The following is a 24,313-nucleotide window of genomic DNA, read 5'->3' as shown; positions in this document are numbered from 1 at the left end:
AATTTGCACACGTATATATATAATATATATAATAACTATATATATTGTATATATATATTATTATAAAATACGAATAATAAATAATTTAAATTAAATTAAAAAAATTAAAAATAATAATAAAAAATTGAAAAAAAATTATATATCTATACGAAATTTTATTCTAACTGTATTTTGATATTAATATATATATATTTATGGGGGCGGGGCCTGACAGCTAAGATGGCCAGTCGCACATTTTAGGAGCTCCTGCAACTCTGGGCCAAAAAGCAATGTTACCAACCGTTATAATGGCACAAGTGGCAAACGGTGACCGGGAGCAGGTGCCGAACAGCATCCTGCACACAGCGATACACGCCCGACACGGATGCACCGTGGAAACACTTCAACCGGCCATGCGGCCTAAACCTATGCTGAGCCTGAGGCCCAGGGTAGACGGCCGACCTACCGGCACGGGACGCACTCCTATACAGCCCACCTCAGCCCTGCTGCCCCCCCCTATGGACCGGTGGGGGACATCCCGGTCTTCGCTGGGGACGATCACCCCCATACTCACGCCTGAACGAGCGACAAAAACGCCAACCAAGCGCAACTCACAAGGCCCGGCCAAGATGGCGGCGAGGCCTAAGACCGAGCAACCACGCATCGCACCACCCAAGCACACAAGGGACTTCATAGACCTGCTACGCAATCATTACTGGGCAAAGCTTGAAGCCCGAAGAAAACCCTACCGGCTGGCGATGAGGGAGGTGGCGGCGTGGATCCGCCCGGCCACCAGGCGCACCCTGCAATGGACCCCCCCTCACAACGCCAGGGCGGCCTCCAAACTGAATCGAAGCCCAAACAGGCGGGAAACGGCGAACGCTGAAACCCACGAGCCCGCATCACAGCAGAAAACCCGACCTACCCCTCACTCAGCGGACCCAGCAATAAAGGATAAGCAACACGCCAATCTGCATACTGCCATCCACAAAGTCCGACCAACACTCAAGCGCAAGGGAGGATTGATAAAAGCAGCAGGATATCGACCACAGACAGCCCGAGCATGCACCAACATACCTGCACGGAGAGTAGTCACCAGATGGCAAGCAACGATGCGTACCTCTACAGTGACGCACCCTCACTACTTCTCCACCAGCTCAGAGACACTGAGACAACACGGAAAGCACCTGGTACCGAATGGAACTCTGACTACACTGAGAGGCCTACCTCACCGATCCGTTGAGAGCCGGGACAGCCAGCAGCGCTTACCCTGGTCACGGGACTATATCTGCCCCCTAGAGGGCATAGGCTAAGCAGGGGTCCAATGGTTATACCCTGGCCCTCGGAGAGGATGCCATGCACATCTCACACATGAGGGACGCTACCCTGCCATTTCTCAGTTGTTATACTTTTCTTATTTAAATTCTCTCACCTTCACTTTCTTAAGGGTAGCAGATACAGGTCTATTTTACTTATGTTACACAAATACCAAATTTATTAACTAATCTTGTACTGTTAAACGTTGACTAAGTTATATTTTATTTTGTTTTACTTTAACCTAATGATTTCACTGTCTAGCCAGGCTTGTTATCACTACCTAAAATGTACAAGCTCTTAAGCCACTGTCTAACCTTAGCACATCGTTAAACACGCTGTCGTGGAGTCTGTATATAACGTGTAAACAGCTATTTCAATTGAAGCACATTCTTGATTCACCTAAACCTGTTTAAACGCTAACAATTCGTTACACCTACATGTTAGACCTCTTAATTATCGCTACCTGTCCCTTTTAAAAATTTATGCATACCCTATTCACTTTAACTTACCTGTGTAATCCTTCTTAGATAAGCTGTTGATACTGGTGAAACTATTGTTACTCTCAATAATGTTACCCAAACATAATCTACATAATCTAACTGACGTTGCTCATTTATCAGTAACTTTATCAAATGCATGTTTAGCGTAGAATATGTAAAACGACTACTAATTTTACAAAGCTTGTAAGCATACAGTTAATCGATAAGCTTGTTTTAAACCTTAACGAACACTCGACATGTACTAGACTAAAACCTAAACGTTGTTCATTTGTTGTGCTCTTCAAACTCTCTAAGCAAAGTTCATCATTTCAGTTTATCTCCTTACCTTTAAAAAAATTGTGTGCAAGATCTCATGTCTACCCCTATGTTCGAATTGTACCTAACGAGCTAGAGGATTGCCTTTGGGGTACCTCATTAGCAATTGTTATCACTGTGCGCACTTCAAAAATAAAGAATTGAAAAAAAAAAAAATATATATATATATTTATATCAAAATACACTTAGAATGAAATTGCATATATATCTATGTATATTTAAATAAATAAAAAGAATGCGAACTATTCATATGTCGATATACAAAATTACATAAATAATTATATAAATATACACGTAGACTTCAAATATATAAATATGCATATATATTTAAATTCTACGTGCGTATTTAGGTAATATTTTTACATAATTAAGTTATTTTATTGATTGCAATTTAAGGGACCTGCCTGCCAACCCAGGCCGAAAGACCAGAGAATTTAATTTGCTATCACTGTATTTTACCCTGTAACGTTCTACGACACCCTAAAACATGTACATGGGGGGTACTGTTTTACTCGGGAGACTTCGCTGAACACAAATATTAGTGATTCAAAACAGTAAAACATATCACAGCGATGATATTGTCAGTGAAAGTGACTTTTTTTGCATTTTTCACACACAAACAGCACTTTTACTGATGATATAATTGTTGTGATACATTTTCCAGTTTTGAAACACTAATATTTGTGTTCAGCAAAGTCTCCTGAGTAGAACAGGACCCCCCATGTACAGGTTTTATAGCGTTTTTGAAAGTTACAGGGTCAAATATATAGGTCAAATATTTTTACATTGAAAATGGCCAGGTTGGTTACGTTGCCTTTGAGAGCATATGGTAGCCCAGGAATGAGAATTACCCCCATGATGGCATACCATTTGCAAAAGAAGACAACCCAAGGTATTGCAAATGGGGTAAGTCCAGTCGTTTTTAGTAACCACTTAGTCACAAACACCGGCCAAAATTAGCGTTCAATTTAGTTTTTTACTTTTTTCACACACAAACAAATATGAACGCTAACTTTGGCCAGTGTTTGCGACTAAGTGGCTACTAAAAAAGTCTGGACATACCCCATATTGAATACCCTGGGTTGTCTACTTTTAAAAATATATGTACATGTGGGGTGTTATTCAGCGATTTATGACAGATAACAGTGTTACAATGTCACTATTGATACATTTTAAAAATGTATGTTTTGAAACCGCAATATCCTACTTGTACTTATAGCCCTATAACATGCAAAAAAAAAAGCAAAAAGCATGTAAACACTGGGTATTTTTGAACTCAGGACAACATTTTGAATCTATTTAGCAGTTTTTTTCATTCGCTTTTGTAGATGAATAAAAGATTTTTCACATAAAATTCAAAAAACGGGTATTTTTTTCAATTTTTCATCATATTTTTTCATTTTTTTTAAATTAAATTACATGAGATTATATAAATAATGGTATGTAAAGAAAGCCCCTTTTGTCCTGAAAAAAACAATATATAATTTGTATGGGAACAGTAAATGAGAGAGCGGAAAATTACAGCTAAACACAAACACCACAAAAGTGTCAAAAAGATGCCTGGTCGCAAATGTACAACATCGCAAAAACAGTCCAGTCCTTAAGGGGTTAAACTGCAATTGGATAAATCCTTGCAAAAACCCAACACACAGGGATATCATTTCTAATTAGTGGGGTAATAGCTGCTTGATCCACGGAGATATCTGACTGCTATTTTGGGGTCAAGAAGGATTTTTTTCCCCAGTTTGTTGCCAAAATTGGAAGCGCTTCAGACAGTTTTTTTGCCTTCTTCTGAATCAACAGCAAAAACATATGTGAGGAAGGCTGAACTTTATGGACGCAAGTCTCTTTTCAGCTATGTAACTATGTAACTATGGGTTATGAGACACTCAGGTGAAGACGCATTTTTTAAGGGGTGGTGGTGGGGGGGGGGGGGGGGGGGAATGCATCTTCACCTGTAAGCTAAAAATCATTCTGTATATAACATTCTGTAATGTTGGTTTCTGACTGAGTAGGTAGGGCAGGGCCAGATTAAAGCGGCACTGTCATGCCGAACTTACCTTTCCTCAATCTCTTCCTCTTCTCCCCCTCTCTCGGGATCTGTTATTCTTTTCTTCCATTCTTCTTTAGTTTTCTTTAAAATTATAAGACAAAGTAGGGACTCTGTCTTATGGAGGATTCCTCCGCTTGACCAGCTCTGACCAGCGGAGGAGCAAAGTGTGCTTCATTTCCGCTGGTCAGAGCAATTTTCCCATGATCCCTAGCTTTCCTCCCAGTTCCCACAATGCTTCCTGTCAGTATTGCCGAACGTCCTGTCACTTAGACAGAACGCCGGCAAAACTGCCGAATTGCATCCTAACAGAATGAGCACTGTTTCTCCATTGGTGTTAGGATGCAATTCGGTACTTTGATCGGATCGGAATTTCATTCTAATGAATGAAACTCCGATCCTATTCATTGCTGTGGCTGCATCTTGCGGCCGCTTAGTAGATAACTCCCTAATTCCCACGGTATCAGGGAGCTATCTACTAAAAGGCTGAAATACCTGAATTGGTCTTTCAACCAAATTTACTAACACTAAGTAAAAATGACTTGGTATTAGTAAATAATATGCCCCTACTCGCTATACCGCGAGTAGGGGCATGTCTAGTAAGCAGTGAGCAGCCTGTGGCTGCTCACTGTAGAAAAAAAAAATAAAAAATATTGCCCCCCACCCCTAAATGACGGGTGGGGGCCGTTAAGTAAAATAAGGGAGGGAGACCTATTGTCCCCCCCCCCCCGGCTCCCACCCCTGAGCGGTGGGTGGGGGCCATAAAGATAATGAGGGGGGGGACCTACTGTCCTCCCCCCCCGGCCCCCACCCCTGGGCGGCGGGTGGGGGCCATAATGTTAATAAAGGGGGGGGGACCTACTGTCCTCCCCCCGGCCCCCACCCCTGGGCGGCGGGTGGGGGCCATAATAGTAGTAGGGGGGGGACCTACTGTCCTCCCCCCCGGCCCCCACCCCTGGCCGGCGGGTGGGGGCCATAATGGTAATAAGAGGGGGGGGACCTACTGTCCTCCCCCCCCGGCCCCCACCCCTGGGCGGCGGGTGGGGGCCATAATAGTAGTAGGGGGGGGGGACCTACTGTCCTCCCCCCCCAGGCCCCCACCCCTGGGCGGCGGGTGGGGGCCATAATAGTAGTAGGGGGGGGGGACCTACTGTCCTCCCCCCTGGCCCCCACCCCTGGCCGGCGGGTGGGGGCCATAATGGTAATAAGAGGGGGGGGGACCTACTGTCCTCCCCCCCCCGGCCCCCACCCCTGGGCGGCGGGTGGGGGCCATCATAGTAATAAGGGGGGGGGACCTACTGCCCCCCCCCGGCCCCCACCCCTGGGCGGCGGGTGGGGGCACTAAGTAAATCCCCCCCCCCATCAAGGTGACTAGGGGTGCCCAAGCCCCTAGTCACCCACCCCCCACCCAAATAAAAAATGCCCCTACCTACCCCCCTCACCCTAAAAAATAGTGAGGGGGGAATAAAATTGCTAACCTGTAAAGTAAAATTAAACTTACCATTCAACGTCTTCTTTTTTCTAAAATCTTCATTTTTCAGCCCCAAAAAAGGCCAAATAAAAAACCATCATAGCCGTCGAACTAAAAATAAAATAAAAAACCCGAGCGCAAAAAAAAAAAACCCGACGAAAAAGAAAAAACCCGACCGCACAAAAAAATAATCCATCTTCACCCATGGAGGGCTCCGCGCAGACTGAGCTCCGCAGGGCTGGGCAAGGCTTATAAAGCCTTGCCCCGCCCTGCAATTAGCCTAAGAACACTCTGATTGGTGGGTTTAAGCCAATCAGAGTGCTCTTTGTCATTTTACAAGCGTGGGAAAGTTATTTGGAATTTTCCCACGCTTGTAAAATGACACAGAGCACTGTGATTGGATGGCTTGAAATCCATCCAATCACAGTGCTCTGTGTCATTTTACAAGCGTGGGAAAGTTCTTTGGAATTTTCCCACGCTTGTAAAATGACACAGAGCACTGTGATTGGATGGCTTGAAATCCATCCAATCACAGTGCTCTGTGTCATTTTACAAGCGTGGGAAAATTCTTTGGAACTTTCCCACGCTTGTAAAATGACACAGAGCACTGTGATTGGATGGCTTGAAATCCATCCAATCACAGTGCTCTGTGTCATTTTACAAGCGTGGGAAAGTTCTTTGGAATTTTCCCACGCTTGTAAAATGACACAGAGCACTGTGATTGGATGGCTTGAAATCCATCCAATCACAGTGCTCTGTGTCATTTTACAAGCGTGGGAAAGTTCCAAAGAATTTTCCCACGCTTGTAAAATGACACAGAGCACTGTGATTGGATGGCTTGAAATCCATCCAATCACAGTGCTCTGTGTCATTTTACAAGCGTGGGAAAGTTCCAAAGAATTTTCCCACGCTTGTAAAATTACACAGAGCACTGTGATTGGATGGATTTCAAGCCATCCAATCACAGTGCTCTGTGTCATTTTACAAGCGTGGGAAAGTTCCAAAGAACTTTCCCACGCTTGTAAAATGACACAGAGCACTGTGATTGGATGGATTTCAAGCCATCCAATCACAGTGCTCTGTGTCATTTTACAAGCGTGGGAAAATTCCAAAGAACTTTCCCACGCTTGTAAAATGACAAAGAGCACTCTGATTGGCTTAAACCCACCAATCAGAGTGTTCTTAGGCTAATTGCAGGGCGGGGCAAGGCTTTATAAGCCTTGCCCAGTCCTGCGGAGCTCAGTCTGCGCGGAGCCCTCCATGGGTGAAGATGGATTATTTTTTTTGTGCGCTCGGGTTTTTTCTTTTTCGTCAGGTTTTTTTTTTGCGCTCGGGTTTTTTATTTTATTTTTAGTTCGACGGCTATGATGGTTTTTTATTTGGCCTTTTTTGGGGCTGAAAAATGAAGATTTTAGAAAAAAGAAGACGTCGAATGGTAAGTTTAATTTTACTTTACAGGTTAGCAATTTTATTCCCCCCTCACTATTTTTTAGGGTGAGGGGGGTAGGTAGGGGCATTTTTTATTTGGGTGGGGGGTGGGTGACTAGGGGCTTGGGCACCCCTAGTCACCTTGATGGGGGGGGGGAGAATTTACTTAGTGCCCCCACCCGCCGCCCAGGGGTGGGGGCGGGGGGAGGACAGTAGGTCCCCCCCCATTATCGTTATGGCCCCCACCCGCCGCCCAGGGGTGGGGGCCGGGGGGGGGGAGGACAGTAGATCCCCCCCCTTATTACTATTATGGCCCCCACCCGCCGCCCAGGGGTGGGGGCCGGGGGGGAGGACAGTAGGTCCCCCCCCTTGTTACTATTATGGCCCCCACCCGCCACCCAGGGGTGGGGGCCGGGGGGGGGACAGTAGGTCCCCCTCCCCCTATTACTATTATGGCCCCCACCCGCCGCCCAGGGGTGGGGGCCGGGGGGTGGAGGACAGTAGGTCCCCCCCCCCTTATTACTATTATGGCCCCCACCCGCCGCCCAGGGGTGGGGGCCGGGGGGTGGAGGACAGTAGGTCCCCCCTCCCCCCTTATTACTATTATGGCCCCCACCCGCCGCCCAGGGGTGGGGGCCTGAGGGGAGGACAGTAGGTCCCCCCCCCCTTATTACTATTATGGCCCCTACCCGCCGCCCAGGGGTGGGGGCCTGAGGGGAGGACAGTAGGTCCCCCCTCATTCCCATTATGGCCCCCACCCACCGTCCAGGGGTGGGGGCCGGCGGGGGAGGACAGTAGGTCCCCCGTCCCCCCCTTATTACCCTTTTTTTTTTTTTTTTTTTTACAGTGAGCAGCCACAGGCTGCTCACTGTTTAGTGGACATGCCCCTACTCGCGATATAGCGAGTAGGGGCATTGGGGAGATTTGAATATCCCTTGTGCTATTATGGGGGTCATATTGACCCCCATAGAGTGAGGGGAGGACCTGGGGGGCTTATGAAGTGGTGGGGAGCACAGCTCCCTGCCGCTTCTGTCTTTACATAATGCAAGGAGGGAGCTGCACGCCGGTAGCTCCCTCCTTGTAATAAACCGAACAAACAAACGAACACTGATACACAGTGTTAGTTTGTTCGTCTGATTTTTTCTATTCATTCATTCGTCTGTCTGATGAATGAATGAATAGGTGAAATTCCCGTTCGCATGTCCAGATGTTTCACTGGGCATGTGCGGGAATCTCACAGTCTGTGTAGTGTGGGTAGATGACGTGTCCCACAGGGACTTCACCTACCCACACAAAGATGGCGGCGCCCTGAATATAGATCGGGGCAGAAAATAAAGAATAAAAAATAGGTAATGTGGGGGGCATAGGGGCATTTGGGGGTGACTAGAGGGTCGATCGGATGTAGTTGAGGCGGGAGGGGGGTTAAAAAAAAACCGGAATTCGGCATGACAGTGCCGCTTTAAGAGCCCATTGGGACAGGTTCTAACAATTACGATGGGCCTAATTACAGAATCTTATCGACAGAAAACACTAAAACAGTTTGTGACGAAAGCACCAAAGTCACTGGGATGTGGAGAGGCCTGCTTGCCAGCCTCTTGCCCTGTGACTATGGTCTGAGACCTGGATTCAGGACTGGGGAAAGGCTTTGTTCGTGCCTTTTTCCCCTCTACAGTTCAACAGGCTTATGGTGTTCGTTTACCGAACAAACTGTCGAACAGCCGGACCACCCACATGTGTAGTGTACAGCCTGTTAACCTCCCAGAAGCTGTGGTTAACCGCAGCCTAATTGACGAACGGCTGGGTGGTCGCCATTCGTATGCACGAACACGTGGCGGCAGCCATCTTACACTGTCGAAGGGCCAGCGGTGTTTTGTTGTTGAATGCTTGGAACTGTTTTCGGACACTATTTCACACGAACACCGCTGGGACTTCCAAACTTCCAACCATTCGTTTATTTTTCATATGAACGCAGCCGTACATTGAAGCCCACGAACCAGGGACACACATAGACTATGGCCATTCACCAGTTCATTTGGCAATTCAAACGGTATTTGAACTATTGGAAATAGACCGGCCGCACAGCTTAATTAACTAGAACTGTTTTGGGCATGAAAATATGCATGCGGTCGGTCAAAAGAGACTTCCAGCTAACTTTGGAAACCCCTGAACCAATCTGGGTGATTTTTAAGTATGTTGTTCCCCCAGATAGGGGCTATCCAGAAATGTATGGATATATGTTATGTTTTGGGGTATTTTCTGTACTTTGGGGAAAATGTGTGTTTTTCTGCCTGTGGATAATTAGGTTATTGTATTAGCTACTGTAATTATATCACAGGCAGAGGGGAGGGATTGTTTGCTGTACATGGGAGTGTCACAGACTGTATGGTTGTTCTTATTGGTCTGTACAGTTTGAAATGCGGTGTTCCATCAAGTCCATGGGGTGTGCCTCTGGCCTGAGGAATTGTATATAAGCAAACCTGTATCAATAAAACCTCATGAAGTTTCGGCTCATGTTTGGGGGATTGGAGAACTACCTACACTCTGGGGATTGCTATAATCACTATACTCCACAGAGTATAATCACTGAGCTCTTATAAGAGCTTGTTCCTGTTCCTGCTTTCTGGACTAAGAGAGGTGTACCTACTGGAAGCTGGATCCTGGTCTTGGGTACAGAGCGGGTGGAAGACGGCAAGACCCCAACCAAGCTGCGGCGGTTCGTGGGGTCTGCGGTGGTTATGGTGTCTAGTGGAATGCTTGGAGCCCTCGGGAAGCACTAGGAGCATCCTTCAACGGAGGTACTCAGTTGGGGTGCCAGGCGATCCGTTACACAGTTCTAACTCCTAAGTGTCATGTATCTGGTGGACGTGGTGCCGGAGGGAAACTCACAGGATATAGCTATAAGAAAACACATACCCTATGCTAATCACTCGCATTCATCTTTCAAGTAAATTCATACCCCCTCCCCCCCAACAGCATTGTCCAGTGAAGCAGGATTTCGGTGAGCGGGGTAAAAGGATAGGCCACTGATGTGATTCACGTAACCAGAACTACCAGCTCCCTCCTTGTAATGAACCATTCCTCCACCCCAGCATTAAAATCTATGGGGGTCACTCTAATAAAAGGGAGGTTAAATCCTCCCGCATGCCCCTACTCATGGCATGCTGCAAGTAGGGGCATGACGCCTAAACAAATTAAAAACTGCCCAGTCACTAGTGCAATAAGGGGGGACCTGGCACAGGTTAAATCCTTCCGCATGGCCCTACCTGTGCCAGGTCCCCCGTATAGTAGGGACATGTCGCCTGTCATTTAAAACTGGATATAAAAATCAGTATTTTATATAAAAAAAAAGTGATAGAGAGCTACAGTATGAGTATGTGAAACCAAAGGTTATAGCAAGAACTATAACAATGTTGCAATATGAAAAAGTAGCTATTTAGATCTAAATAGCTACTTTTCACATGTACTCTCACTTCTATATAGGATACATTTATATCCAGTTTCAAATGACAGCGAGCAGCCAAGAGGCAATGAACTCCAAAATAGAGTTCCACACACACGCAGGGCTCCCAAACTTGGATCTGCGATCACCTCTCCCCCTACCTAGCAAAAACTTTTCCATGATGTATCTGTGTTGACAGTAAATCATTATCTTTGTTTTGCCCTGATAAGAAAACCAGGTGAATTTCAGCGAAAGCTCAAACTTTTTCTTCGCAAAAATAAATATACACTTTCAGCTTTTGTAATTTTAACACGGATGTACTTAGAAACCCGTTCCCTGCTGGCAGTATATTTCCACGAGTGCTTCGTTCATACCAAGTAAAACTGGCTGTGTAAGTGCACTGTCCATTGGCTTTACAGAATGCTGCGTTTGTGCCATTGTAGCAAAGTTGTACACGTGTGTACTGTGAGCATTATTGCTATAACATGATCATATGATGCAATCCTCTGCCTCCGATGGTTGTTATATAATGCATTGCTATGTAGCACTCTCCTATGCCGTCACCTTGCAGATGACAGACGGGATTAAGGAAAAATTACATTGAATCTGTCATTCAAGTCTATCATTCATTGCAAGTGCCATAGATTCAAGAAGCCACTGCTGGTGCCTCATGCAATAGGGCCTCAGCTATAGTCTCTGAAAATAGTCTCTTCACATGATCTACAGCCAAACCACTCCCATAGGGATGTCACACATAGCCTTGGGCAAATAAACTGGTCTATGTATCGAGGTAAAAAGAGAAAGTTATACAGAGTAAGAGAAGTAGAGAGACGGGATAGGAAGGAGATACAAATATTGGAATCAGAGACAATTGAGGAGACAAGTCGTCAACAGGAGGACAGTGACAAGGAGACTAGAAAAGTAAAAAAACAAAACAAAGTGGTCACATGCCTCATGGCAAAAGTTCAGGGCATTTCTTCACTTTTCCACCATACCCCTCGTTTAATCAGTGGGCTAGCAGCAGGAGGAAGCTCGGTACTGCACCAGCGGGTTAAAATTCAAGATCATCCGACCTCAGAGGAGCCAAAGGATGCACTCGACCATTCAGAACCGTCGAAAGAGCCTGGTGGAACTAAACCATTGGTTGATCGTTCCTTGGTGCGAAGAGACATCCGCGCCTTTTTAAAAGAGTGTGGTGGAACCCCAGCAGAGGCACGCTATTGGCTATCACAGTTCCACGAGATGCACTCCACTTATAAGAAGGCTTTTGCTGTGGTTGAGGTAAGTTTTTTAGGATATTGGAAAAATGTGGAGGGTTTATACACCAGAAAGATAATTACAATCGGATGACAAAAGTAGTATGATAACTTATCCCATACATCTAACAATGTGTATTTTTTAGAAGTTCGAAAAATAAAATTAAATGTAGAAATCCGCACTTCTTTATCCTGTAATTCGGGTTCTGCTTTTTAACTCCCTCAGTTATAGTTATGAGCTCTGCTTATTGCACCTATCAGTTCCCACCTATCAGACCCTCATTTGCATTGTGTGCCATGGTGGTGCCAGGACTGCACTGGAAAATGCTGTAATTTACTGAATTTTTTATCTAGATTTAAAAAAAACAAATGGAACATCACATGTAAACACATTAACACAAGCGGTAGGTGACTTACAATGTTTTATTCAATGGTGCAGCCTCCAGAGAAGTGATGGTTTATCTTTAATTTAAACATAAGGAGATGCAATGATTAAATATAATTTTAGGAATATATGTAATGCGTGCTTGACACAGAGTAATAAATAAATGAGTTCATGACAGGACTGTGTCGGCAACTGATATACAAATGGCTCGACACAGCAACAAAATAAAACGTGATCGTGGAATATAATTAAAATACGAACTTGCACATGCGTATACCTAAAACACTAACTGCAATTCCATTTACCCTGGGCAATACTAAGGGGTTTATTCACTAAATAACAAATTGTAGAGTACTGTGAATGACATTGCTGAAATAAAACCTTTTCAACAAGTTATGGACAGACAGACGGACAGACAGATATTTCAGCCTATTAAAAAGTTTGATTTTAAAACTACGGTAGACTTACAGAACTTTGACAAAAACAAATTCACTATTAAAAGATCATCAGCATCATCAGGACTGTGAGTTTAAATGGTTCAAAGTGCAAATACTACATTGCAGTCGTCAGGCATTTTTTTTTTGGGCCACCTCTGCTGGGAGTGAAGTCCATGTATCCAAAACTCTTTTTTCAAGTTTGCAAATTCTAGAATAGCCCGCTGGTGTATGAGTTCAAAGGATGCTCTCTTTCTCTCACCCTTCATTCTAGGAAATATGTTTCTGGTTGTACTTTGCTCAATGTTTTCATGTATGTGACCTTACTGTCATATCCTTATCTAGACATTTTTAGAAAGAAATACCTCCATACTCAGCACTAATATTAGCACACAGAGACACCGATTCACACACAGACATGCAGATAACCTGCAAACACGGTATAACAAGGGCATCGAGTGGAACATTTTCTTGGTTTCCATGGGGATTGCGCCACTTTTTGAACTTTGCATCAAAACTAGACTGCACAAATAACTCCACAAATGCTAAAAGAAATATCACATTTATAAAACAATTAAGGGTTTATTCAGTAACAAATTGCAGTGAATTAAGGACCAAAATTGAAAATGAAGGCAAAAATAACCGATTACTGTTACATAGTTACATAGTTACATAGCTGAAAAGAGACTTGCGTCCATCACGTTCAGCCTTCCTCACATTTGTTTTTTTTGCTGTTGATCCAAAAGAAGGCAAAAAAACCCAGTTTGAAGCACAATTTTGCAACAAGCTAGGAAAAAAAATCCTTCTTGACCCCAGAATGGCAGTCAGATTTATCCTTGGATCAAGCAGTTATTACCCTACATTGAAAGATTATATCCTTGAATATTCTGTTTTTGCAAGTATGCATCTAGTAGCTGTTTGAACATCTGTATGGACTCTGGTAAAACCACTTCTTCAGGCAGAGAATTCCACATCCTGATTGTTCTTACAGTAAAAAAACCTTTCCTTTGCCTTAGACGAAATCTTCTTTCTTTCAGTCTAAAACGCATGGCCTTGTGTCTTATGTAAAGTCCGGTTTATTTAGGATTATATAAATCCTAAATATTAAATCAAGTATTGAACTTAAGATTATATGTAAGGGTTACTATAGACCTCCTATAACTATAGACCTCCGATAGGCAATACTCACAGCCAATTAACCAAAAGTTTTTTCTTTTTAACCATATGGTTCTTAAATGGTATCTAAACACAAGAAATTTGTGTAACCCATGGTAGTCAACCTGGTCCCTACTGCTCACTAGTGGTCGGTTTGGGATTACAGGTGGGCGGTGGTGGGTCCTGCAGAAGACGCCCTGTGGGCCTCAATAGCCATGGAGCAAGGCCGGCAGGTGATATCCTTTCATCTCCCCTGCCGGCCCATGCATTGCCAGCCTTTCTGTAAGCCTTCTTGGGTTGGTGAAGAGAACAAAGATCTCCCTCACCGGCCCGCTGGCACTTAGTTCCAGCAGAGGGAGGGAAGGGCCTGGGAGGCTCTGTGTTCTTCCAGCGAGCGGGCTGGTAGGAGTGTTGCCACGCATTACCACGACAACGTTCAGATACAGTGCTGTGCTTTCAGGAGGTCAGGAGAGTCCGCCTGCAGCCGGGGGAGCCACCACTGGACCACCAGGGCTTGCAGCATTATTTCCCCCCACCCTGGTAAAAGGTAAGAAGGGAGGGGGAGTCATTAAGATAGATTTTCACATCTCACCCACCTATACACAGCATAGACCCTATGCACCCTTCACACATTGTCCCCTCACACACACACAGACTGCCCGCTCACAAACACACACTGCCCCCTCACACATACACAGCAGCTCACACACACATCACCTCTAAAACACACTGCACTCCTTGCACACACTGCCAACCTTACACACACACTGCATCTTTAACACACAGCACCTCTCACATACACGTCACCTCTAACACACACTGCCCCCTCACACACACACTGCACCTCAGACACATACACTGCACCCTTCATACACAATGCCCCCTCACACACTATACCCTTCACACACAAACAGCAACCTTCGCGCCGAACAGAACCCTTCACGTTCATACAGCACCCTTCACGCTCATCCAGCACCCTTCACGCTCATACAGCACCCCTCACACATACACAGCACCCTTCACAAACAGCACATCACAGACACACACAGAAAAAAGTAGAATGGAAAATAGAAAAAAAAGGAAGAAAATAGATGATTTAAGTACATAGTGAGAAAAAGAACTCTCAATGTGCTAGAACAAGGTTTAGGTGATATTACCCCTTTCAAACACAACAGTGTGTAGTGCAGCGCTAAAAAGCTCAAAGGCTTACCCATACAGCATGGGACATTTTCCTATATTTGCCAGAAAACAAGATTAACAGAAATACACAATAGTACAATATCGTTTGCAAATTGATATAAATAAAGCAAAAAATAAAAGAGGGAATGCTCACAAATCAGGAGCCTTTGCAACATTATGGCTCTGAACGTACTCGCTTCCTGTGCCTTTATGGTAGCATCAGAGACCTTTTTGCTTGTACCCCTTCACAGACTCCAATGTAGTATATGCATACAGGAGACATAAAGTGCAAAACAATAGTATAGGGTGTGGGTAAAGATTCTCAACTAGTAGTTTAACCCCTTAAGGACACGTGACATGTGTGACATGTAATGATTGCCTTTTATTCCAGAAGTTTGGTCCTTAAGGGGTTAAAAGAATGCTGCTCACCTGGTTTTGGAGCCCATAGAATACTGGCTCCAAGTTTGTGCACCTGCTTGCCAAAATATGAAGTGGCAAGAACCTCCTTGTTAATGTGGATGGAATAAAATGTTTGTCCAAGAGGACTTAGTAGTAGAATAAGTTTAAACTTTATTATATTACCAACAAATTGTAAAATGCTCCACTAGGGAGATAAAAACAAAGTAGATAATTACTCCCTATTGGAGCATTTTACATTTTGTTTGTAAAATATATTTGCAAATATATGAAGACGTCCCATGCTGTATGAGTAAGCCTTTGAGCTTTTTAGCGCTGCACTATACACATTGAGTGTTCTTTACAGGGAGTGCAGAATTATTAGGCAAGTTGTATTTTTGAGGATTAATTTTATTATTGAACAACAACCATGTTCTCAATGAACCCAAAACACTCATTAACCCCTTAACGCCGTTACGGCGTTCTATGCCGTCGCGGCTTTAAAGGGCTTTAAAGCCGTTGCGGCGGCATAGAACGCCGTAACGGCTTGCAGCCCCAGGAGCAGAGGTGTACTCACCTCCGCCGCGATCCTCTTCTGGGGGGCTGTCTGAGAGCCCAGGCAGCCCCCCTCCGGCAAATGAGGCCCCCGGGGGCCATGTGATCGCTCTCAAAGAGCGATCACATGGCCCCCTATAGCTGGCTATGGATCTGCCAGCAGGGGGACTGTTTAAAATATTAGACAGTCCCCCTGCTGGTAGGTAGTGTAAAAAAATAAATATAAAAATGTTATAAAATAAATTAAATGCCTTTTTATATATATATAATATGTATATATATTATATATATAATATATATACATATTATATATATGTAACGTCATACGTAATGTATTTTAATATTAATATTAGTATATATATTAATATTAAAATACACTTAGAATGACGTTACATATATATAATATGTATATATATTATATATATAATAGATCTACATATATATATTATATATATATACGCATAATTACAATAATAAATAAATAAAATAATTAAATAAATAAATAAAATATTGAAACAAAATATAAAATAAATTATATATTCATATGTAATTTCATTCTAACTGTATTTTGTTATTAATATATATATATTGGAAACAGAATACACTTAGAATGACATTCTATATATATCTATCTATATATAAAATACAAATAACCGCAAATATATATAGAGAGATAAATACATATAATTACATAAAAGATTACATTAGTATACACGTAGAATTTATATACCTATAAATGCATATATATTAAAATTCTACGTGTATATTTAAGTAATTTTTTAACATAATTATGTCATTTCATTAATTAAAATTTGATTGACATGCCTGACAACACAGGGAGAAAGTGCAGAGAATTTAATTCGCATGCACTATATTAGACCCTGTAACTCTCCAAGACACCATAAAACCTGTACATAGGGGGTACTGTTTTACTCGGGAGACTTCGCTGAACTCAAATATTAGTGTTTAAAACTGGTAAATTGTATTACAACGATGATATTTTAAGTAAAAGTGACGTTTTTTGCATTTTTTACAAACAAACGGCACTTTTATGGACTATATTATTGTTGTAATATGTTTTACTGTTTTAAAACACTAATATTTGTGTTTAGTGAAATCTCCCGAGAATAACAGTACCCCACATGTACAGGTTTTATGGTGTTTTGGAAAGTTAGAGAGTCACATATAAGGCTTGCATTTCATTTTTTTGACATTGAAATTTGCCAGATTAGTTATGTTGCCTTTGAGACCGTATGGTAGCCCAGGAATAAGAATTACCCCCATGATGGCATACCATTTGCAAAAGTAGACAACCCAAGGTATTGCAAATGGGGTATGTCCAGTCATTTTTAGTAGCCACTTAGTCACAAACACTGGCCAAATATTAGTTTTTTGCTTTTTTCACACAAAAACAAATATGAACGCTAACTTTGGCCAGTGTTTGTGACTAAGTGGCTACTAAAAAAAACTAAACATACCCCACGTTCAATACCTTGGGTTGTCTACTTTTTCAAATGGTATGCCATTATGGGGGTAATTCTCATTCCTGGGCTACCACACCGTCTCAAAGGTAACATTACTAATCTGGCAAATTTCAATTTGAAAATGGAACGTTCTATATTTGACCCTGTAACTTTCCAAAACACCATAAAACCTGTTAATGGGGGGTACTGTTGTACTCGTGAGACATCGCTGATTACAAATATGTGCATTTTGTTGCCGTAAAACCTAACAGTATTATGACATTTACAGCTAAAATGTGAGGCGGAACTACAAATTAAAAAAAAAAAAAAAAAATTCTCACAGTTTTTTTTAATTTTATTCATAACAAATTGTTTCAAATACAAATATTTTATATGAAATGAAAGCCCTGTTTCTCCTGAACAAAATGATATATAATAAGTGTGGGTGCATTTAATATGAAAGAGGGGAACTACGGGTGAACAGACATATAGCGCAAATTCCAGTTTTTGTTTACGTTTTGTTTTGATCAGAACGTGTACTATTGACTCCGTCCTGAAGGGGTTAATATCAGAGCTGAATATTTTTGGAAGTCGTTTTTAGTTTGTTTTTAGTTATAGCTATTTTAGGGGGATATCTGTGTGTGCAGGTGACTATTACTGTGCATAATTATTAGGCAACTTAACAAAAAACAAATATATACCCATTTAAATTATTTATTTTTTACCAGTGAAACCAATATAACATCTCAACATTCACAAATATACATTTCTGACATTCAAAAACATAACAAAAACAAATCAGTGACCAATATAGCCACCTTTCTTTGCAAGGACACTCAAAAGCCTGCCATCCATGGATTCTGTCAGTGTTTTGATCTGTTCACCATCAACATTGCGTGCAGCAGCAACCACAGCCTCCCAGACACTGTTCAGAGAGGTGTACTGTTTTCCCTCCTTGTAAATCTCACATTTGATGATGGACCACAGGTTCTCAATGGGGTTCAGATCAGGTGAACAAGGAGGCCATGTCATTAGATTTTCTTCTTTTATACCCTTTCTTGCCAGCCACGCTGTGGAGTACTTGGACGCGTGTGATGGAGCATTGTCCTGCATGAAAATCATGTTTTTCTTGAAGGATGCAGACTTCTTCCTGTACCACTGCTTGAAGAAGGTGTCTTCCAGAAACTGGGAGTTGAGCTTGACTCCATCCTCAACCCGAAAAGGCCCCACAAGCTCATCTTTGATGATACCAGCCCAAACCAGTACTCCACCTCCACCTTGCTGGCGTCTGAGTCGGACTGGAGCTCTCTGCCCTTTACCAATCCATCCATCTGGCCCATCAAGACTCACTCTCATTTCATCAGTCCATAAAACCTTAGAAAAATCAGTCTTGAGATATTTCTTGGCCCAGTCTTGACGTTTCAGCTTGTGTGTCTTGTTCAGTGGTGGTCGTCTTTCAGCCTTTCTTACCTTGGCCATGTCTCTGAGTATTGCACACCTTGTGCTTTCGGGCACTCCAGTGATGTTGCAGCTCTGAAATATGGCCAAACTGGTGGCAAGTGGCATCTTGGCAGCTGCACGCTTGACTTATCTCAGTTTATGGGCAGTTATTTTGCGCCTTGGTTTCTCCACACGCTTCTTGCGACCCTGTTGACTATTTTGAATGAAACGCTTGATTGTTTGATGATCACGCTTCAAAAGCTTTGCAATTTTAAGAGTGCTGCATCCCTCTGCAAGATATCTCACTATTTTTGACTTTTCTGAGCCTGTCAAGTCTTTCTTTTGACCCATTTTGCCAAAGGAAAGGAAGTTGCCTAATAATTATGCACACCTGATATAGGGTGTTGATGTAATTAGACCACACCCCTTCTCATTACAGAGATGCACATCACCTAATATGCTTAATTGGTAGTAGGCGTTCAAACCTATACAGCTTGGAGTAAGACAACATGCATAAAGAGGATGATGTGGTCAAAATACTAATTTGCCTAATAATTCTGCACACCGTGTATATCACTATATAGCTGCTATTAGAAAGATACACATCTATTTTTTCTGTATAACCCTATTAAGCACCCAAGCATCACACTAAAAACTCTCTCTTGTGCTAAAATTTAAGTACATTTTTGTAAAAAAAAAAAAAAAAAAGAATCGCACTTTCAAATTAGTTACTGTGGCACTAGTGGGCGGTAAGGAAGTTTTACCATCAACAAAGATGCAAAAGTGGGCGGTAGATATTAAAATGTCGACTACCCCTGGTGTAACCTAAACTTACAATGCATCCAGTAATTAAACTTCTCCTACACCACTCAAATATCTCGAGTCTGGGATCCACCATATAACCATCCAGCCCTACGCACGCATTGAGCTTTAAGACTACTGCCCTACGTGGTAGAATGCAAACACTGGGTAAAGAACTGTCTCACATCAACTCTTATTCCTTTCAGGTGGATGAGAATGTCTTTAGCTGCAAAAGGTCCCTTGTAAGCCTGGGGTTTGCACTTTCCTTTCTCCAGCGGATGGACATGAAGCCTCTTGTGGTGATGGGTCTACCCAGTACGTACTGTGCCCGGCCGTCTGTCCAAGAAACCAAGTCCTTGCTTGTTCACAACTGCCAAACCCTGGTGGATACCCTGAATAAAACCTCCGGCACTGCTTTGCCTTTCTTTAATGGGGGATCTGTGCTACGCTCTCATGAAGTGGATGGCTGGTATGGTTTGACAAAAAGTCTTCATTGCTCTCCCTTAACCACCTGTTTGTGTCCTCGCCTCTCACAATCTCTTTAAAAAAAAAAATTAAACTGAGATACTTTTCCCAGTCTTTTATGTGTATCTTTCTATATTTTACTTTGTATCATTTCGTAGTATGCTTTTTTCCTAATCAGATTTAGATTATTTTTAAATATTGATTGCCTTCTGCATGTTTCTCTTTTGGAGTCCGTTTTACATTCCTCTTCCCCTTCCTGATTTCTAGTCCATTAACTTCCATCAATGTATTTCTTTACTGAAAATGTTCCTGTCCCTGGAAAAGATACATAATTTATAGTAGCAAACTCTGTTCTCCTTCTAGTTATGGCTCTGTGTCAGGAGTGGATACTGAACTGCTCACCTGGTGCCTCGACTCAGGGAATATTCCCATCATCTGCCCCATTGGTGAGACTCCTTCAGGTCACTCGATCCTTCTTGACTCTTTAGAAGTAACTGCCAACATCTCCCGTGTCCTGCAGCCACTAAAGATCATCTTCCTTAACACTGTGGGTGGATTGAACGACTTGAGTGAAAAGGTGAGGAAGTCATCCTTCATGTCCTTATACTGTCCATCGTTGAGAAAGGTATCATATGCTCTAATAGTTTAGGAACTTATTCACTAAGTGGATGAGTCCACCATATCTGATCATTCTTGGATGGCATCCAAAGCATTGTCTATATGAACACTCATTAAACTTAACATAGGGACAACTTGGCCTACGTCACTACACTTCCAAACCCATCCAGTTTATTGGGAAGATCATTGATAGTTACCTTTTAAAGTTCAGCTCATGAAAAACCCATCAACGTTCAAGAGATCTGACTAAGTTCAACTGCAATGTCAAAACATGCTTTGAATGGCCCCAGATAGCCACAACAAGGCCTGTTGGTAAATGGTATATCGAGCTATAGTAACTCATAGAAGAATCAGTTGTGGAATCCTAAACAGGGAACTCGATGCCCTTTCTCTCTCACCAGAATACTTGTAACGTCTAGTTCTCTATTATCTGTAGGTTATGGGACTTGTGAATTTACCAGCTGATTTGGAACTGATAAGGAATGCATCCTGGATGAGTGATTGGCAGAGGCAGCAGGTGACAGTAATTGTGGACTTACTGAATAGACTACCTGCATCTTCCTCTGCGGTAATCACCTCAGCAAGATGTCTCCTCAGTGAACTCTTCAGCAACAAAGGTTAGAAAGCAGCATGTCCTTTGCAACTCTATATCGAACTGCCACATTAACATTTTTGGGCCTCATTTTTAACCTAGAATCCACAATACCGTTTAGTCTAGTGTGGGCTCAGTTGGTTGAGAAAGGAGCTGTGTTGGCCCCAGCCACATAAACGTCTTTCAAACAACTCTGTCAAACTCTATTCAACACATAGGGAACTTTTTTTGGCTAAACCCCAGATACTATTATGGCATTGATCATGACCTTTCAAGATAGATCTGTGCGCATGTGTGAAAATAAATTTATATAAATGTGTATGTATTATGTAGCTTAGTATCTGTGATATATATGGAGTATGTGTATGTTACTATATCGGTTATTGGTTTATGTGAATGAACAGATAGTGTAAGTGACTGAAAAGATGGGAGGAAAGAGCCACTTATAGATAATTTTGCTTTAAAGCCTTGGTCAATAAACAAGAGCACATCCATTGATCAATGATGGGATGGTGGAACAAACATATTGTATTATATCTTCATTATACTATACCGCAATGCTTTAGGCCTATTATCAGTGTAACAAAACCAAATTACCTATCTGTTTGACACATAGGGTCAGGAACGTTGTTTAAGAACGCAGAACGCATGCTGAGGTTTGACTCCTTAGAGGAAATCGATACGGAGCGTTTAGTCTCATTGGTTAACCGGTCTTTCCAGAAGAAGCTGAAAGAGGATTATATCAAAAGTGTGGGATCACGCCTGAATTCGGTGTATCTTTCAGAAGGGTAAGTCCGCTAGACCATAAGGAACTTCCAGAATACTTGGAATGTGGAATGATGCAGGTGGAGGAATTACTAGACAAGACCACTGGGTGGGTGTAAGGCAATGAGTTAGGTGGTTAATGCTCTGACTGTACGACAAGCTCAAACGTCTTACAAATGAGGTTACTGGAAGTGTCCTGCATTGAATTTTTGAGAAGTGATGGAGTCATAATACGACGTTAAGGAGGTAATGAAGATATGAAATTAAAGAAGTGATAAGTTGATATTTTTCCGCAAACAAAGTTAATTAAGGAAAATATGAACTGCGGGGAGTGGAAGACGAAGGAAAGGCAATCTGTGAAATGTCTCTGTATATCACTACTTGTTTATGCCTGAAGCTAGAATGATATTGTTTACGTAGAGCTTCAAAATCCTTATGGATAGCGATCAGTTAAAGTGGTCCATTAATTAGCACCATAAACAATGAATTATTATAGTGACTGCTCGGAGCGAAATGCATCAGACAAGATTGAAGTTCCGTGGTCATTTTCTTTATGAACTGAATTATTACATGACTAATACCGAGTGGGCTTTGCTACTAATCTGGTTGCTATATTAGGTATTTCATATTTCCCGACTGATCAAGACAGAGGTTTTACAAAATGTTTTGCCTTGTTGTGGAGATAGACCTGGTAGACCATTGGCACTCCAGTATATCACAGCAATCTTGGCCCTTGATGACTAGAATGACAAATGCTGCCAAGTTCCTTGTTGCATACAAATACTAACCCTAATTTCTGCTTGTGTAGGTACAACGCAGCTGCCATTGTTACTACAGAACCAGTGCTCGGAGGCACGCCATATCTGGACAAGTTTGTTGTCAGCGCAGGAAAACAAGGCCATGGTTCTGGGCAGATGTTATGGGAGTGCCTCAGACAGGACCTACAAACACTGTTTTGGAGATCGCGAGCCACCAACCCAATAAACTCATGGCAAGTTGAGACATAGAAACATGGAATGTGACGGCAGATAAGAACCATTCGGCCCATCTAGTCTGCACAATTTTCTAAATACTTTCATTAGTCCCTGGCCTTATCTTATAGTTAGGATAGCCTTATGCCTATCCCACGTATGCTTAAACTCCTTTACTGGACCATTTAGAAAGTGTCCGTGGCAAAGAATAAGGAAAGGCCATGTAATGAACCGAAACAAAACCTACTTATTCACTCTCAACCACTCTCCTAAAGGGGATTTAGGTCCCACAGCAAATGTTGAGACACAGAATACACAAACCTGTATTCCTAACACTATAGCTCCCTCTGCCTCCAAACTCCCTCCCAGCCTAGCCTAGCAAGCAGGGAGCACCTTTAGTCTTGTAGACAGCCACTAGAGGCAGTCTTAGTACTGCAGTTTCTCTAATGTTTTACATCCAGGACTAAAGGCAATATGGACACTATACCCAGACCATTGGAGTGGTCTGGGTGCCTATAGTGTCCCTTTAATTTTATCTTATTATATATATATATATATATATATATATATATATATATATTGAAAATAAAGTGCCAGCACCAATGAAGATAAAAGTAGGTAAAAACTACAATAACTCAGACTGCCTTAACACTGTTTTATTGTAGAATGGCATCATGGGACCCCAATACTGTACCTATACAACATACAATACCTACTGGTAATGTGAATAAATACATTGTATCACGGTGGGAAGCTGGCCATAAAAGAAAGGAATTTAATTCAAGATACAATGTTAATAGTTATATTGTTTTTGACAATGTTTATTGTTATCTACAGGTATTTTAAGAACAGTGATGGCAGCTTCTCCAACAAGCAGTGGATTTTCTTTTGGTTAGGACTTGCAGACATCAGAGATTCTTATGAACTGGTGAACCATGCTAAATGCCTACCTGATTCCTTCTGCAAACCTGTTCAGTCATGAGTGGGGACCCAAGGGATATTAAACAGGCTCTGGATGGACCCGCAGCCCATCCTATCACATGGCAGCAATCAGTAACATTTAACATCTAGCGGCGGTCACAGAAGAAATGCTCTTCTTATTTGAAGATTAACCAGTGGAAGCAAACGCAAAACCTTGCATCACTGCTGGACATCATGCCTACATACTTACAGGGTTACTAACAAAAGTGGATTTGAAATTTATTGAAAAAGTAGCTAGACCGAAAAGCTAACTTAGAGACTTTTTCTAATTTTGATCTTAAAATTGAAATTCACTTTAAATTCTCTCTTTAGTGAAAAACCCTGTTTGTCTCAACACTCTTCTAACAAAAACACATCA

The 24,313-nt window shown here is 42.4% G+C and overlaps 1 protein-coding gene across 1 annotated transcript; it reads left to right on the top strand.

The window, feature by feature from the left end:
- The first annotated feature begins 11,291 nt into the window (after nucleotides 1-11,291).
- NAGS (N-acetylglutamate synthase) lies at nucleotides 11,292-24,180 on the top strand. Its single transcript, XM_063425537.1, has 7 exons — nucleotides 11,292-11,780; nucleotides 19,770-20,032; nucleotides 20,392-20,605; nucleotides 21,083-21,263; nucleotides 21,855-22,026; nucleotides 22,812-22,994; nucleotides 23,812-24,180. The coding sequence occupies exons 1-7, from the start codon at nucleotides 11,454-11,456 to the stop codon at nucleotides 23,954-23,956; spliced, it is 1,485 nt and encodes a 494-aa protein (XP_063281607.1). The 5' UTR covers nucleotides 11,292-11,453; the 3' UTR covers nucleotides 23,957-24,180.
- The last annotated feature ends 133 nt before the right edge of the window (nucleotides 24,181-24,313 follow it).

Source organism: Pelobates fuscus, chromosome 6 (assembly GCF_036172605.1).
Source record: "Pelobates fuscus isolate aPelFus1 chromosome 6, aPelFus1.pri, whole genome shotgun sequence".
NCBI lineage: Eukaryota > Metazoa > Chordata > Amphibia > Anura > Pelobatidae > Pelobates > Pelobates fuscus.
This window is presented reverse-complemented; position numbering and strand designations above follow the sequence as displayed.

What these genes read in the sequence shown, in the direction of transcription:
- NAGS (XM_063425537.1), top strand. Translation starts at nt 11,454, where the DNA reads ATGGCAAAAGTTCAGGGCATTTCTTCACTTTTCCACCATACCCCTCGT. An exon ending in AGGCTTTTGCTGTGGTTGAG is followed by an intron (nt 11,781 to 19,769) that starts GTAAGTTTTTTA and finishes TATTCCTTTCAG; the next exon opens with GTGGATGAGAATGTCTTTAG. An exon ending in TCGGTGTATCTTTCAGAAGG is followed by an intron (nt 22,027 to 22,811) that starts GTAAGTCCGCTA and finishes CTGCTTGTGTAG; the next exon opens with GTACAACGCAGCTGCCATTG.